This window comes from Dama dama, chromosome 11 (genome assembly GCF_033118175.1).
Source record: "Dama dama isolate Ldn47 chromosome 11, ASM3311817v1, whole genome shotgun sequence".
NCBI lineage: Eukaryota > Metazoa > Chordata > Mammalia > Artiodactyla > Cervidae > Dama > Dama dama.
This window is the reverse complement of record NC_083691.1, coordinates 43,944,398-43,962,337: the sequence shown is the minus strand read 5'-3', so window position 1 is coordinate 43,962,337 and position 17,940 is coordinate 43,944,398. Positions and strand designations below refer to the sequence as shown.

Sequence of the window (17,940 nt, the reverse complement as noted above, 5' to 3'; positions counted from 1 at the left end):
ACTTTGCTTCTGGGCGCTGCACTTTACAAGGGGCGCTGATGATTCAAAGCATTAACAGAGTGGAGTGAACAGAGTCATTAAAATGTCCAGAAACCACATCAAATGAGCAGTGACTGAGGACATAGGGACTGTTTGACTTAGTAAAGAAGTGGTTTAAGGGAACTATAAAAGAAGAAGGTAGTTGACTTGTTTTCTGTTAGCCTGGAACTGCATTTCTCAACCTTTGCTCATTTTACAGCACATGGGCAATAACTCTCACATGTGCTACATGCCTCCATGGCTATAGCTAGGTTTTGATAAAACTAAAAAATAGTTCTAACCTCCTATAAGAACAGGAATTATGTCATGATAATCATTGATTCAAAACCCAGGTTGAGATCTCAATACTAATGAATAACTATACAGGACTTGAAAAAGTTGGCTCTAGTCTTGCTGAAGTTGTTGTGTTTGTTTTCTTTGAAATAGCTAATGTGTGATCAAAATAAAATTTCTCAAGGGTGGTGTAGGTGCTGAGTAATAGCTGTGTAATAGCCACACACCTAGAGTATTTGAATGTAAATGCAAACTTTAAAGACAAGCATTCAGTCACTCCAAGATGCATGAATATTACACAACATACACACACCCTGCTCTCTCCTATTAACAAATTAAAGAGACATCTAATGTTTGCTTAAACTTTTAAAATGCCTTAATAAAAACTAAAATCAGAATGACTAGGTGTTTCCTTTTGACCATTCTTTTTCCACATGAGAGTCACAGCCTTTACAAGTTTCCCATGAATAAAGAACATTCTGAATTGCTCAATCATCTGAGGTTACCAGAGGAGCCTACAAACACTCAGCTTTTTTGTAGGAACATTATCCATAAATCTTGAAGGTTGCTCCTCAGGTAATAATGTCCAGGAAGAACTCTGTTAATTACTTACCTGGTATTTCTCATCTTTGTCTCCAGAAGTTTGTCGGTCTAACTTAAGTGGCAAAAATCTTCCAGAAGTTGTTCTCACTTCAATAATAAACTTATGACTTTTCATCAAGATGCTTGTATGACTCACCTTCCATTACCAAACACTTCCTGTGTCCTCTGACATGAAACTATCACAAATAAATAGTGCTGAGTTCTGTGATGTGTAAAACAGCCTTCAGAAATTCAGCATATCTGTCAGCTCCAAGAGAATGTATGCATACTTAAGTGCTTTTAGCACTTGTCCTTTACACTTATCAACTGTATGGTTTTCTCAGCATTCTCATCTTGGGGGTTAGGTCAGCCCTTGCAGTTATGTAGGAAAACTGAGAAGTGATAGAGCAATAATATTTTTCAGAGCATTTATGGGATGAACTTTTGAGGTCCAGCATGAAATCACTGATGTGGGTGTACATTGATTTATCAAGGGAAGTTGTCGTTGAAGTTTAATCAGAAAAGTCACACACTTATTTTAATACGTTTGAATTGTTTTCCCAAAGAAATATAAACTTTCAAAGTGAGAGGAAAAGAGTATAAGTTTCACTCCACACTTTCTTCACTGTGTTTGCTAACCCTATTTCTAATCAACTTTAGTTTTTCTTTCTATAATACTTTTTCTTATTTTTTTTAAAAAATGAATAATATCATTTAAAGTTACTCTGTCCAATTTTCACTTAATATAACTGAGTTTTTAATTCACAATGAATTAATGATACTACTAATGTATTAGTTTTGAACAGTACAAGAATAAAAATAATTCTTGTTTATTCATAGTGATGTGAGATGCCTTGAAATAGATGATTCAGATCAGAGTTGATTAACAGAATGTGGAAATTATGCTAATTCCTTTAATAATTTTTCCTTACTAAAATGCTGTTCAAGTATTTTTAAATGTACTTATTAGAAATTATATAATTCTTGTCATTACAAAGGAGGGGAAAATTTGTGTGTGCTGAGTTGTGTCCAGCTCTTTGCAGCCCCATCAAGAACCTAGAAAAAGAAGAGCAAATACACAAAGCAAGCAGAAGAAAGGAAATAAAGAGCAGAAATCAATGCAACTGAAAACAGAAAAGCAACAGAGAAAAAAAAATCAATGTCACAAAGCAGTAGTTTTTTGAAAAGATTGATAAAATTGATCAGAGCATAACTTGTAGCATAACCAACAAAAAAAAAAAGAGAGGATACAAATTACCAATACCAGAAATGCAACCAGGGGTATCACTACAGACCCTGCAGACACACAAAGATAACAAGAGAATACCACGAAAGAAACTTTACGCACATAAATTTAACAACTTCAATGAAATGGGCCGAGAAGACAACTATAACTCAGCCAATATGAAATATGTAAGCTCAATAGCCCTAAAAATGATTTTTAAAATTCAATTTATAATTTTAAAGCTCTCCAAAAAGAAATTTCCAGACCTTCTTTTCACTGGAGAATTCTATGAAACATTTAAAGAATAATAATCACCAATTCTGCACAATCTCTTTCAGAAAATAGATGAGGAGACACTTTCCAACTCCTTTATGAAATTAGTATTACCTTGGTACCAAAACCAGACAACAGGACACAAACAAAAACATAAAACTACAGACCAATATCCCTCATGAATGTTCCTTAACAAAATATTGTCAGATACAATTCAACAAAATGAATTATATACCATGAATAGGTAAAGTTTATCTCAGGAATACAAGGCTGTTTCAATATTTGAAAATCAATCAGTAAAATCTACCATGGTGATAAACTAGAGAATAAGAATTACATGATCATATTTATCAATGCAGAAAAACATTTGTCTAAATACAAAGTATACCAATATTCAAGTGGTTAGAGGGAGGAGGAGAGACGTGAAGAAAAAGGATAGTTCTAGATATCTTTGTAATACTTACTAAATAAGTTAAATAAAAGTTGAATGCAGCTTAGTATTGTAAATTCAGTTATATAAAACACATTGAAAAATTGCCTGTCTTAAGGAATTTTGTAATTTTCTCCTGTTAAGTACAAATCCTTTGCAATGTGCCCAGTATACTATTAGAGATCAGTGGAGAAATAAACCGACAAAGAATGAAGAGATGGAGCCAAAGCAAAAGCAACACCCAGTTGTGGATGTGACTGGTGATAGAAGCAAGGTCCAATGCTGTACAGAGCAATAGTGCATAGGAACCTGGAATGTTAGGCCCATGAATCAAGGCAAATTGGAAGTGGTCAAACAGGAGATGGCAAGAGTGAACATTGACATTTTAGGAATCAGCAAATTAAAATGGAATGGATTGGGTAAATTTAACTCAGATGGCCACTATATATCTACTACTGTGGGCAACAATCCCTTAGAAGAAATGGAGTAGCCCTCATAGTCAACGAAAGGGTCCGAAATGCAGTACTTGGATGCAATCTCAAAAGCAACAGAATGATCTGTTTGTTTCCAAGGCAAACCATTCAATATCACGGTAATCCAAGTCTATGCCCTGATCCGTAACACTGAAGAAGCTGAAGTTGAACAGTTCTATGAAGACCTACAAAACTTTTTAGAACTAACACCCAAAAAAGATGTCCTTTTCATTATAGGGACTGGAATGCAAAAGTAGGAAGTCAAGAAACACCTGACTGCTGCTGCTAAGTCGTGTCAGTCGTGTCCGACTCTGTGCGACCCCAGGCTCCCCTGTACCTGGGATTCTCCAGGCAAGAACACTGGAGTGGGTTGCCATTTCCTTCTCCAATGCATGAAAGTGAAAAGTGAAAATGAAGTTGCTAAGTCGTGTCTGACTCTTTGCAACCCCATGGACTGCAGCCTACCAGGCTCCTCTGTCCATGGGATTTTTCAGGCAAGAGTACTGGAGTGGGGTGACATTGCCTTCTCCAAGAAACACCTAGAGTAACAGGCAAATTTGGCCTTGGAGTATGGAATGAAGCACAGCAAAGGCTAATAGAGTTTTGGCAAGAGAATGCACTGGTCATAGCAAACACCCTCTTCCAACACCACAAGATAAGACTCTACACATGGACATCACCAGATGGCCAACACCGAAAACAGATTGATTATATTCTTTGCAGCCAAAGATAGAGAAGCTCTAGACAGTGAGCAAAAACAAGACTGGAAGCTGACTGTGGCTCAGATCATGAACTCCTTATTGCCCAAACAGACTTAAATTGAAGAAAGTAGGGAAAACCACTAGACCATTCAGGTATGACTTAAATCAAATCCCTGACAATTATACAGTGGAAGTGAGAAATAGATTTAAGGGGCAAGATCTGATAGACAAGTGTCTAATGAACTACGGATGGAGGTTCATGACATTGTACAGGAGAGAGGGATCAAGAACATCCCCAAGAAAAATAAATGCAAAAAAGCAAAATGGCTTTCCAAGGAGGCCTTAAAATAGCTGTGAAAAGAAGAGAAGCGAAAAACAAAGGGAAAAAGGAAACATATACCCATTTTAATGCATAGTTCCAAAGAATAGCAAGGAGAGATAAGAAAGCCTTCCTCAATGATCAGTGCAAAGAAATAGGGGAACACAATAGAATGGGAAAGACTAGAGATCTCTTCAAGAAAATTAGAGATACCAAGGGAACATTTCATGGAAAGATGGGCTCAATAAAGGACAGAAATGTATGGACCTAACAGAAGCAGAAGATATTAAGAAGAGGTGGCAAGAATACACAGAAGAACTGTACAAAAAAGATCTTCACGAGCCAGATAATCACAATGGTGTGATCACTCACCTAGAACCAGACATCCTGGAACATGACGTCGAGTGGGCTTTAGGAAGCATCACTATGAACAAAGCTAGTGGAGGTGATGGAATTCCAGTTGAGCTATTTCAAATTCTAAAAGATGATGCTGTGAAAGTGCTGTACTCAAAATGCCAGGAAGTTTGGAAAACTCAGCAGTGGCCACAGGACTGGAAAAGGTCAGTTTTCATTCCAATCCCAAAGAAAGGCAATGCCAAAGAATGCTCAAACTACCGCACAGTTGCAGTCACCTCACACGCTAGTAAAGTAATACTCAAAATTCTCCAAGCCAGGCTTCAACAGTATGTGAACTGTGAACTTCCAGATGTTCAAGCTGGTTTTAGAAAAGGCAGAGGAACCAGAGATCAAATTGCCAACATCTGCTGGATCAGCGAAAAAGCAACGGAGTTCCAGGAAAACATCTATTTCTACTTTATTGACTATGCCAAAGCTGTTGACTGTGTCGATCACACTAAACTGTGGGAAATCCTTAAAGAGATGGGAATACCAGACCACCTGACCTGCCTCTTGAGAAACCTGTATGCAGGTCAGGAAGCAACAGTTAGAACTGGACATGGAACAACAGACTGGTTCCAAATAGGAAAAGGAGTATGTCAAGGCTCTATATTGTCACCCTACTTATTTAACTTATATGCAGAGCACATCATGAAAAATACTGGGCTGGAAGAAGCACAAGCTGCAATCAAGATTGCCTGGAGAAATTTCAATAATCTCAGATATGCAGATGACACCGCCCTTATGGCAGAAAGTGAAGAACTAAAGATCTTCTTGATGAAAATGAAAGAGGAGAGTGAAAAGTTGGCTTAAAATTCAGCATTCAGAAAACTAAGATAATGGCATCCAATCCCATCACTTCATGGCAAATAGATGGGGAAACAGTGGAAACAGTGATAGGCTTTATTTTTGGGAGCTCTAAAATCACTGCAGATGGTGACTACAGTCATGAAATTAAAAGATACTTACTCCTTGGAAGGAAAGTTATGACCAATCTAGAAAGGATATTAAAAAGCAGAGACATTACTTTGTTAAAGGTCCGTCTATTCATGGCTATGGTTTTTCCAGTAGTCATGCATGGATGTGCGAGTTGAGCTATAAAGAAAACTGAGAACTGAAGAATTGATGCTTTTGAACTGTGGTGTTGGAGAAGACTGTTGAGAGTCCCTTGGACAGCAAGGAAATCCAACCAGTCCATCCTAAAAGGAGATCAGTTCTGAGTGTTCATTGGAAGGACTGATGTTGAAGTTGAAACTCCAATACTTTGGCCACCTGATGCGAAGAGCTGACTCATTTGAAAAGACACTGATGCTGGGAAAGATTGAAGGCAGGAGGAGAAGAGGATGACAGAGGAAGAGATGGTTGGATGGCATCACCAACTCAATGGAAATGATTTTGGTTAATCTCTGGGAGTTGTTGATGGACAGGGGGGCCTGGTGTGCTGTGGTCCATGGGGTCGCAGAGTCAGACACGACTGAGTAACTGAACTGATCCTTAAGTCCTCAAAATTTTTCTTAAATCTAATCATACTTACATAGCAAGTTAATAATGATTATTGTGGCAGCTACCATGTTACAGACTTCTGTGGAAATTTGTTATAGAGAGATGTAATTAGGAATAGTTTTAAAAAATATCATCTGAATAGTTCACATGTCAATTAATTCAGTTAGATTGAAGTGGGTTTGTTCAGTACTGAAACATTTAACATCAGATAGCAAAGAGTAAGTTTTGAGGGGGAGAGGGGAGTTTTTTTTCATTTTATAAGTTTTGGAGTTAAAAAAATTTTTTTTTAATTCCATTTCTTTATTTGTTACCTCCCTTTGAACTACTTTTAGTGTTTGAAAAATAACTTGGTAAGGCCTGCAGAGGTAAGAGAGATTCTGAGGCTATATCTCCAGCTCAATGAGGAGGAGTCACATGACACTAACTGTTGCGACTAGTACAGGTTGAGAGTGACCAACAAGTATGGTTTCCTTCCCCTCTCTTGTTTAGATTACTTGGTCCCCAGAGTCTCATGAGAGCAGACCATTGTTAGGCAGGGATGTAGATACTTGGTTATTGGTTCTAAAAGAATCTACTTCTGTTGCAGTTAAAAGAACATACGTAACTGAATACAGAAGGATATTACCAGTACAGACCTTATATAACTAGATGGAGTTCCCTTGGTATACTTAGTATGTTTGGGTGGTCTGGGTGTTAGCCTTGTAGACTCAGAAACGCTATTGTTACTGTGCATACAAGATATTGAACTCTAGGGAACAGAGTGGTATTGCAAAAAAAAAAAAAAAAAATTTGCAACAAACTAATAAAAATAACAATAAATTTATTACTTTTATTATAATAGCAATGTTATAATAGGAATAGGAAGAATAATCATCATTTTTACTAGATACTTGTGTTTATGGATGACTAACTGGCTTCCCTGGTGGCTGAAATAGTAAAGGATGTGAAATTTACTCAGTCATGTCTGCTCTTTGCAACCCCATGGGCTGTACAGTCCATGGAATTCTCCAGGCCACAATACTGGAGTGGGTAGCCTTTATCTTCTCCAGGAAGTCTTCCCAACCCAGGGATTGAACCCAGGTTTCTTATATCACAGGCGGATTCTTTACCAGCTGAGCCAAAGGGAAGCCCAAGAATACTGGAGTAGGTAACCTATCCCTTCTCCAGTGGATCTTCCCAACCCAGGAATCGAACTGGTGTCTCCTGCATTGCAGGCAAATTCTTTACCAACTGAGCTATCAGGGAAGCCCCCAAATGGTAAAGAAACCGCCTTAAATGCAAGAGACCTGGGTTCAACCCTTGGGTCGGGAAGATCTCCTGGAGAAGGGAATGGCAATCCACTCCTATATTCTTGCCTGGAGAGTTGCATAAACAGAGGAGCCTGGTGGCCTATAGTCCATGGAATCGCAAAAAGTCAGACATGACTGAGCGACTTTCACTTTAACTTCTTTCAACTGGATAAATATCTACTCATAGAGTTAACAGGAAAGGAAGGTTTTCTGTCTGGACCTAAACTCTAGGTAGAGAAAAAAAGAGGACTTCTCTAGGAAGTTATAAACATAAACATACCCTCATGTGGATTTGATGTTATGTTGGCAGGATAGTCCAGGAACACCCCCCCCCACCCCCGCCCAAGCCAAGAAAATAAGATACTTGGCAAATCCAAGCATGAAACACTCTGAACAGCTCTCCCCGCTCAGACTACACAGGATTTCCTCAATAAGTCCTGAACTCACAATCTAGGATTACAAAATACACAAGGAAATCGTTTATTAAGAGAAGAGGCAAGACCAGGATTATAAATGCAAGGAATTCAAATGATAGATTTATCAGATAGAGACTATAAAATAAATATGTACAAATGGTTAATGACTCAAATCTCTGTACCTAAGGTATTATATACAAGCCATATAAGGAAATATGCTTATGAAATTAAAATTCATGGAGAATTGAACATTAAATTAGACACAATGAAACGAGAAAAGGTTAACTGGATCTTGTGAAGAATATGAAGGAGTTATTCAGAATGTAGAACAGGAGATATATAAATTTGTAAAAATATGTAGGAAAGAGGTAATTCAACATAATTTGATATGATTTGCTAGCGAAAAGAATAGAGAAAATAACAAAGAGGCTATCAAAGGCATAATGGCTGATGATTTTTCAGAACTACTGAAACACATGAGTCTCCAGACTCAGGAAAATTCAAGAAGTCTGAAGCCAGATAAATTAAAAGAAATACACACTTAGACATGTTGTAGTAAGATTGCTCAAAACCAGACATAAGGAGATCTTAACAACAACCAGAAATGAGATAAATTACAAAAGAGCAGTACTAAGCCAACAGTGGGCTACTATTTCAAAGCACTGAGGTGAATTAACTAACAACTAGAATAAATTACCCAGCTAAACTATCATTTAAGTATGAGACTAGAATAAAGACATTTTCAGTGCCTGGGAGAATTTGCTATTAAAAGAGCTTCACTGAATGAACTTCTAAAGGATAGTCCCTAATAAGTGAATTTTAACACAGAGGAAGAGATGAAATGCAAGGGAAAAAACATTTGGTGAGAGGAGCATTAAAAAATAAATAAATGTTTCCTCATCTTATTTCCTTTTCTGTGGATGTGGAGAATACATAGGATTTACTTTCATTACAAACATTTTCCCAACGTCTGTATATAGTGGAGCTGAGTGTGACTTTGTATTTTAAAGATTTTAAAATATTTCTTAAAAGGGAAGATTTTATTGTTAATGATTCACAAAACAAAAGATTAATTGTGACTATTTCCAAATTGTAAGTTATCATTGGTTTGGGTTTTTCCTTATTTTCAGTATGTTCTAGTTTTATAAATAAAGATATTACAGTATTTTAGTTGGGAATAAACTATTTTTATAAAGATATGTAACAGTAATTCCTCTTCATTTAGATCAAATCCTTTTTATGAACCTAAACCAACTCCTCCTCCAAACAATTTGCTAAGTCCAGTTCAAGAACTGGAAACTGAAAGGCGAGTAAAAAGAAAAGCCCCAGCCCCACCAGCCATCTCACCAAAGACGGGAGGAGTAAATGAAAACACAGGTGTTTCTGCAGGAAGAGATTTCTCCACTTCTCCTAAGGTAGGAGTTTAATCTTATTAAAATATGTATTAATGTTTGCTTGTTTTCAAATTAAGAAAAGTCATGGTTAGCTATTAATACTTTGATGATATAAAAGCAAAATAAAAGTAAATCAATTATACTGCAACATTGTGTATACATTTGGAAGTCTATAAATTTATAGTACGTTATAGATTGGATTGTCTGGGTTAAGATTTGCTTTTTAAATGCTGTTTTGAAATCAGAGGGAGAAAAGCAGTATAATTGTAGGATTGGTGCTTTGCAAAAAGGATATCTTCTAAAGCAGCTAGTTGTGATAGACAGCTTACTCTAATACAGAGGAAAGAATAGAAATCATATTTTTGAGAAATGTACCAGAAAGATTGACACCCAGTGCAGAGAAATACTTTGCTGAAGAATTTCAGTATTGTCCCTTTGATTTATGTCAGATTACAATTGTGGCCTTATTGTCCTTCTTTTTAGAAATGTTAATGGATAATAACTTCATGGAAAGGTAAAGTGCAGTCTTAGAACAAAGTCTAAAGCTTCTAAATGGTTTGACTGCAAATAGTATATCTTTCATCTTAAAGGTAGAGATGTTGGATTTAGCAAGTTTTTTAAGGTAAATAACTCATGACAGTACTCATGAGTGTTTTGTTGTTGTTACCATATGACATTATTTAATTCTCACAGGTAGTTAGGGGGAAAAGAGGTGAACTTGAATTCAGAAGGATAAAGGTCACAGGTTCCCCAGCCAACAGACAGGATTGGAACTGGCATATTCATTAATTACGTGCTCTCTGGACCATATTCCATCTCAGATGCCTGGGCTGCTGCTTTTCTCAAGGGCATCAAGTTTCAGTAGTTTCTGTTGTATTTTATAGTTCTTTCTGTGCCTTTCATTAAATGCCAGAGTTCTGAAATAGTTTGTTTGCTTTTATTTTCGTTGTTTGAGGGGGAGTGAGTTCACTGAGGTCCTCACTCTGCCATTCTATAAGTCAGTCTCCAGGTGTGTGTTTTTATATCAGGTGTGTTTAACTGTGTGTAACTTTAGGAGGAGAAACTAGGACTAAATTCTGTCTTGCTATTGGCTAGGGAAGTTGAGAGTGGAGTCTATAAATGAAGGCAATAGAAAATAGAAATATAAAGCAAAAGAGATGGTCAATTCCTATACCCATGAGAGCAAAAATAAAGGCAGCAATTGAGGCACTGGTCAAAATAAAAAAGCTGTTTAGATTCTTTATCCTTTCTAACCATCAAGAATACCTACAACTGTCCTGTTTCCCTGAATCTGTCTCTATTCTTGTTGCCTACTCTCTCCCTGTCCCCCTTCTGTAGGCCATTGAAGTTTGAAGCTAATCACAAAATCCTAATCTCTTCATAGGTGAATGGAAAGGAATTTAACAGTACCTTATTGTGTGCCAGGCAATGTTCTATAACTTCATTTGATCCACAAAACAACCTGAGAAGTAAATACCATTATTTCCTTTTTACACTGAGAAACTGAACCTTAGTTAAGTAACTTGCTCAAAGTGATAAAACTGGTATTGACAGTGCCAGGATTAAAATTCAGGTTTTTTGAGTCTAAAACCCATGTTTCCCATTGTGCCTTTCTACCTCTAGAGAGGTATTTCCAGTTTCAACTTAGAACTCTAAATACATTTTTCCATAGAAATATTATTACTCATGGTGATTGAATTCTATTGTAGTGAAGTATAACATCGCTATTTTTTATGTTGTTTTGAAGGTAGTGTTCCGTTGTAGACATATTATGGAATAAATGATCTTTATGGGGAAAATTGAGCATTTTACCACCATGCTTCTCTTGGAAAATGCCTCATCATGTTCAGATACACAATCAGTTGTATTCACAATAACCTTCTGCTTATCTGGAAGTTAGTTTGGATAACTCAACTGTGTGAAACACAACTATGAAAGATTACTTTTAAAAAAGATTGCTAATATTATTATTAAATGAGAAGAAACAAAGTGTATAACTGTATAGTGTGATAACTTTTGTATGTATAAAGTTTTATTTAAAAGGCTTTATTCACACACATATATACACATAGACAGACATGCATGCTCGTACATTATGGAAGGACTCACAAGTAACTTTGAGGAGAAAGATCTTGAGGGGATGGTGGGTATGTACAAGATTGAAGGAGGCATTTCTTTTCCTTTTTCCCCTTTCTATGTTGTTTAAATATTTGAATTTTATAAAATGTTTTTCTTCTCTCTTTGTTATACTCAGAGGCTATTGAGTAATGAGATCATGGATCTTTTTTATTGTTGCCTTTTGTACAAGATACCAGATGACATTTCCCCCCAAAATTCATCCCTCAAAATAGAGAAAGTTACTCCCAGGTTTGACCAGCAGTATTAGCTTGGTGGTGGCCTGGGTTTCCATCAGACACCTCAGTGTTGTACACTGGGAACCAAGCATAGAGGTTTAAGAATAGAAAACTTGATCTTCTGTTCCGTTTCCGTAGCACAAATCTTTTTATTTTGTATATTTATGTAAGATTTCATTTGAAAAAAAAAAAACTGAACCATTGCCCAAAAAAAAAAAAAAAGTAAGAAAGAAATTGGAAACCACTAACTGCACAGTTATATGTGAGATAAGGAAGAAGATTAGAATCAATGGCATATTGATGATAATCAAAAATGATAAATGATAGCTGAAAAAGAGCAGTGGCATGGGGCTTATTATAGGAATAGACTTGTTTGTGTATGTGTGCATATATGTGTGTGCACATCCAAGTAGTTCCTGAAGACTTTGTTTGCAGTATTAAAGCTTAGTAAAATAATGACCATTTTGATAACCTTGAGTCAAAATGAAAGAGTCTTATTATGCTTCATATACAATGTTCTGTTTAGGAAAGCAGGACAGTGTGTTTTATATCAAAATATTTATACTAAAATTAGTGTTTTGATGCTTAAAACAATATGCTTCTTGGCCAATTATTTACTATATTTTTAAATTGAAAAGGAAGCAATAGTTCAAATAAGCGTTTGGGAAAAGAAAACAGACTCAAAATTTAGTTGAATAATAAAAGAATATTTATACCAAATATCTATATTTTGTTTTGGATAACAAAATGCTAAACTGCACTCAGTAGCAATTGACTGCAGAGGCTAATCACTGTCATAGAATGAGTGCTCAGCCAGATGATTACTTTCCTCCACCTGTAATCTGAAACTACTTATTTTTAAGAAAATTTATGAAAAAAAGCCAAGACCAGAATTTAAACAGATAATATGCATATACTTATATTGTAAATAAAATTCAAACTACTCCCCTAAAGGCAGTTAAGAATCCCCCAGTGTCATAAATCTACATAAACTCCTCACTCCAGACCATTGATTTCTGCATTTGTAAAATGAGAAAACTATAACACTTTTTAAGCCAACTTGGTAAAAAAAGACCAATGTTTAGGGAAGTAATCTGACATTTAAAACACAAATATCCAGTAAGATAAAATGATAAATTAGGCTCAATGGTGGCTGATCACCATTTACTGACTGTGAATTTAAGTTAATACGTATATAACTCTGAACTCCTAGATATGATTTATGCAACTTAGTATAAAATACAAGTCAGATAATAAGAGCTTAGGTACATAAATGACCTTGTTGCCAAAAACATCATAAAGGTATTTTACTAAGCACTGTATACCTAATTCTGTAAAAATCACAATATAAATAGCTAATTGTCAGTGACAAAGAATTTTTAAAAATTCAACTTGCATTTATGATAACGTGGAGAAGCTTCCCCCCGACCCACCTCTGCACGTTGGATGGTGAAATAAGCCTGATCATGTGGAGAAGGGCTCCCTCAAAAAGCCTGATTAGTTGAATTCCAGTGATTAGCAATGAAACACTGTCCACTTACTCCATCTCTGAAAGTAGAAACGTTATTCATATCTAAAGGCTCAGCTAAGTGACTCAAGCCTTCACTCATATTATTACCTCTTTCTCAAATGCTCTTATAGAGACCCAAGTTTTACACTTGTATGTTTTTGAGTACTTACAATTTGCAGAAACTGTAAGAAGCCCAGGTTATACCGAAGTCAAAATTACACATAGCAGTCTCTTTGATTGATCCTTGCAGCAAATTCAAACCACAAAACAAACATGTTTTTCAGTTTTTATACATCAGTTCAGTTCAGTCCAGTCGCTCAGTCGTGTCTGGCTCTGTGACCCAATGAATCGCAGCATGCCAGGCCTCCCTGTCCATCACCAACTCCCAGAGTTTACCCAAACTCATGTCCATCGAGTCAGTGATGCCATCCAGCCATCTCATCCTCTGTTGTCCCCTTCTCCTCCTGTACCCAATCCCTCCCAGCATCAGGGTCTTTTCCAATGAGTCAGCTCTTCACATGAGGTGGCCAAAGTATTGGAGTTTCAGCCTCAGCATCAGTCCTTCCAATGAACACCCAGGACTGATCTCCTTTAGGTTGGACTGGTTGGATCTCCTTGCAGTCCAAAGGACTCTCAAGAGTCTTCTTCAACACCACAGTTCAGACGCATCAATTCTTCGGTGCTCAGCTTTCTTTACAGTCCAACTCTCACATCAAACTATTAATTTCCTCATATGTAAGTTGAAAGTACCTTATAACTTCAAAGGAAAATCATTAAAAGGAATGAAGATCAAAATTTAATTGAATACAATGATAAATGCATAGTTGTTTTGTAAAATAAAAAGCTGAACTGCATTCAATGATAGCTTACAGAGGGTGCAATGGGGATAAGCTTAAGTTACTGGTAAAGTTTTTATTTACTGGAATACCTTACTTACCAGAATACCTTGTTCCTCAATAATACAGAATAAACGAGGCACTGCTTTATGTATCACCTGGTCTGTTGGTTAGTATTCTTTTGGTTATCACTAATAGAAGGAAGCCATTTTATTAAATGTTTTTTTTTTTCCTTAAGAAAAAGGATAATTTGTTTAGAAAACACAAGGAAATTTTTGCAGAACCAAAGGCAAAAGATACAACTGGGACTGAGTTGTAAACATCAACTGTATTGCTTGTCTCTTTGGAATGCCTTCAGTTTTCTCTTTACTTTTTTAATGATAAATTAATCTCCCTGCAAAATAGTTTATGTTCTGGAATTTCTTATCTCTCCAGTACATAGCCACTCTTCTTTCAGTGTAGCTGACTTTAGCTGAAGCTTAAGAACAAACGACATTTGTTGACAAAATGACTACAGCAGCTACTTTTTCTTAATATGAATGAGGAACCTCTCAGAATTGTTATTTACTAAACATAAAAATCTCCAGTTAGTGCAGTTTCAGTTGGAAATAGGATTATCTGCTGGCAGTAGAAACACTTGATGACAGTTTAAATAAAAGAAACATGTATTTCTGTTTTTACCAGTGTTGATGGTCTAGTGCTGACAGGGTAGCCTGAAAGCCGTCAGGGACCCAGTCTGCTATTGTGCTAATCCACTATCCTCAGTATAGACTTCCAGCTGGTAGCCCAAGATGGCTGCTTGAACCATAGTTGATATGCCCATTCCAGTCAACAAGAAGAAAGGGGGAAAATAGCCACACCTGCCTCTAGCAAAGGAGACAGAAAAATGAATCTTTATTCTGGTCAATTGCATTACCCAGCTAAACCTCAAGGGTTCTATTACTAAGGAAGATAAGTAAAATGGATATTAGGGAACAGTTAGCAGGCTGTGCCATAGATAAAATATGAGTTTTATAGTGGAGATGCAAATGAACCCAAACCTTGGTGTCTCTTCTGTGAGAAAACATGAATGATGACCACTGAAAATAGTCTTTCAGAATGACATTTGAAAATCAAGCAATGTAAACTTTAGAGGAAAATCATCAGAATATTTTGCCACTGAGCATAAAGAAGTCTAGAAACAGACTACAAAACAAAACAAAACAGTCTACAAAAACAAACAGAAACCACACACAAAAAACCCAGGCTATCAAAAGTTGAGTAGTATTTTCTTCAAAGTCAGTTTACTACATTTATGCAAGGTGGTCTGAAAAGATATTGTAGTTTTCAGACCATAGCATTATTGGTGAAGTTGTTGAGAAACTATTTTTTTGACACCTACGATGTCAATTCTAAAATATATTTGGATAGGTGCACTGCAGAGCCTTGACTAGAACATGGCAAGAGAGGCTTCTAGGACACTAAATATAAGAACTCACTTCTCACGTGGGTGGAAATGAAGACTGCATCTGCACCACCTTAAAAGTGAATGCCCATTATACAGAGTGAAGCAAGCCAGAAATATAAAGACCAATACAGTATACTAACACATACATATGGATTTAGAAAGATGGTAACACTAACCCTATATGCAAAACAGAAAAAGAGACACAGATGTACAGAACAGAATTTTGGACTCTGTGGGAGAAGGTGAGGGTGGGATGTTTTGAGAGAACAGCATCGAAACATGTATATTATCTAGGGTGAAACAGATCACCAGCCCAGGCTGGATGCATGAGACAGTGCTCGGGCCTGGTACACCGGGAAGACCCAGAGGAATCGGGTGGAGAGGGAGGTGGGAGGGGGGATCGGGATGGGGAATACTTGTAAATCCATGGCTGATTCATGTCAATGTATGGCAAAAACCACTACAATATTGTAAAGTAATTAGCCTCCAACTAATAAAAATAAATGAAAAAAAAAAAAAAAAAGTGAATGCCTCCTTAAATCTTATGCCCTAGGCACTCCTTGCCCAGTTGTATCTGACTCTTTGTGATGCTCTGATGGCATGACCATGACGTAGCCCGCCAGGCTCCTCTGTCCATGGGATTTCCCAGGCAAGAATAGTGGAGTTAGTTGCCATTTCCTCCTCCAGGGGATCTTCCTGACCCAGGGATTGAACCCATGTTTCTTGCATTGACAGGTGGATTCTCCACCACCTAGCCACCTGGGAAGCCGGCCCTAGGCACTACCTTGCTTCAACTCTAATCTCAGCCCTGGTGCACAAATGGGGCAAATCTGACAAACAAATTTATACTAACAGTAACCCACTTAAAAGACCTTTGCAGTCTAAACCAGGAACCACAGCACTGAAACCATCTCTAAGAATTTGCGTTTTGATTTTTTCTGACTGTATTTAGTGGAAGAGGTAAAATGTTACATTTTGCTTATAGAAATAAACCATTACTAGAAAAGACCCTGATGCTGGGAGGGATTGGGGGCAGGAGAAGAAGGGGACAACAGAGGATGAGATGGCTGGATGGCATCACTGACTTGATGGACGTGAGTTTGAGTAAACTCAACTCCCATCTGGGAGTTGGTGATGGACAGGGATGCCTGGCATGCTGCGATTCATGGGGTTGCAAAGAGTCGGACATAACTGAGCAACTGAACTGAACTGAACTGAGGATGCTTGCATTTTGAAACAAATTTTGTAGAGTAATTAAGTGTGATTTTTTAAAAGGTTACTGTTTTATATCAGTATATTCTGGAGTAACTGAGTAGGTGCCTGTGATAGTTTTCCAGCTGAGAATTTAAAAAAAAAAATGCCACCATATAGAAAAAGAACCTGAATAAGGTAAATAAATTATTTGAACACCTTAATGACAATGACTCATAAGTTTGGCTTAGTTGCTGAAAGCTCTATAAAGGCTTAGGAATTAACAATAAATGATAAATTGAGTGTTATTAATGTATATTAGCAGAATCATTTTAGGGTACATCACTGATGATAAAAGCACTGATTAGCTCACCTTTACAGCATGAAGAACATATTTAAAGTATTTGAGCAGATTCGTATAGAACCTTCTCAGTTCCCGTATTGGGTAAATTTCACCCCATCATAATGAGAAACAAAAAGAAAAAAGAAAAGACCTACAACAGCATGCATTGCGGGGCAAGGTCTAGGGTGAGGCAAGAGTGGCAACTAGGGTGCAAATTTTAAGGAGCCTCTAACTTGCAGGTTCATGCAAGTGCAAACATGGCACTTGTTTAAACCCAAGATTTTCCAGACAAAGATACTGGAGTGGGTTGCCAACTTCTTCCTCCAGGGAATCTTCCCAACCCAAGGATCAAACCCGCTTCTCCTATCTCTCCTGCATTACAGGCAGATTCTTTACCGTGGAGCTATCTGAAGCCTTTGTGATTCCTGATATACTATCGTAGCAAGTAAATAGGACTATCATAAGTATACTTGCCAAAGAATTAAAATGAGATCTAGTCAAACCACTGGTTGTAATAACTACCAATTTACAAGAAATACTCAGGGGAAGAATGGAATGTATGAAATACTTAGGGGTGAAATGCATCCAGTCCCATCACTTCATGACAAGTATGAAGGGCAAAAGTGGAAGCAGTGACAAATTTTCTTTTCTTAGGCTTCAAAATCACTGCAGATGGTGACTACAGCCAGGATAATAAAATATGTTTGCTCCTTGGAAGGAAACCTATGACAAACCTAGACAGTATATTAAAAAACAGGCATCACTTTGCTATAGACAAAGGTCCATATTGTCAAAGCTGTGGTTTTTCCAGTAGTCATGTATGAATGTGAGAGCTGTACCATAAAGAAAGCTGAGCACCAAAGAATTGATGCTTTTGAATTGTGCTGGAGAAGACTCTTGAAAGTCTCTTGGACAGCAGGGAGATCAAACCAGTCAATCCTAAAGG

General features: G+C 37.0%; 1 protein-coding gene across 4 annotated transcripts in view; it reads left to right on the top strand.

Moving 5' to 3' along the window:
- Nucleotides 1-17,940, top strand: part of EHBP1 (EH domain binding protein 1) — a 339,975-nt gene that overhangs the window by 163,615 nt on the left and 158,420 nt on the right. For all 4 annotated transcript variants that reach the window (XM_061155211.1, XM_061155209.1, XM_061155210.1 and 1 more), the window contains exon 10: nt 9,145-9,334. In XM_061155211.1, the coding sequence (XP_061011194.1) occupies nt 9,145-9,334 (190 nt within the window). The remainder of the gene's footprint in view (nt 1-9,144; nt 9,335-17,940) is intronic.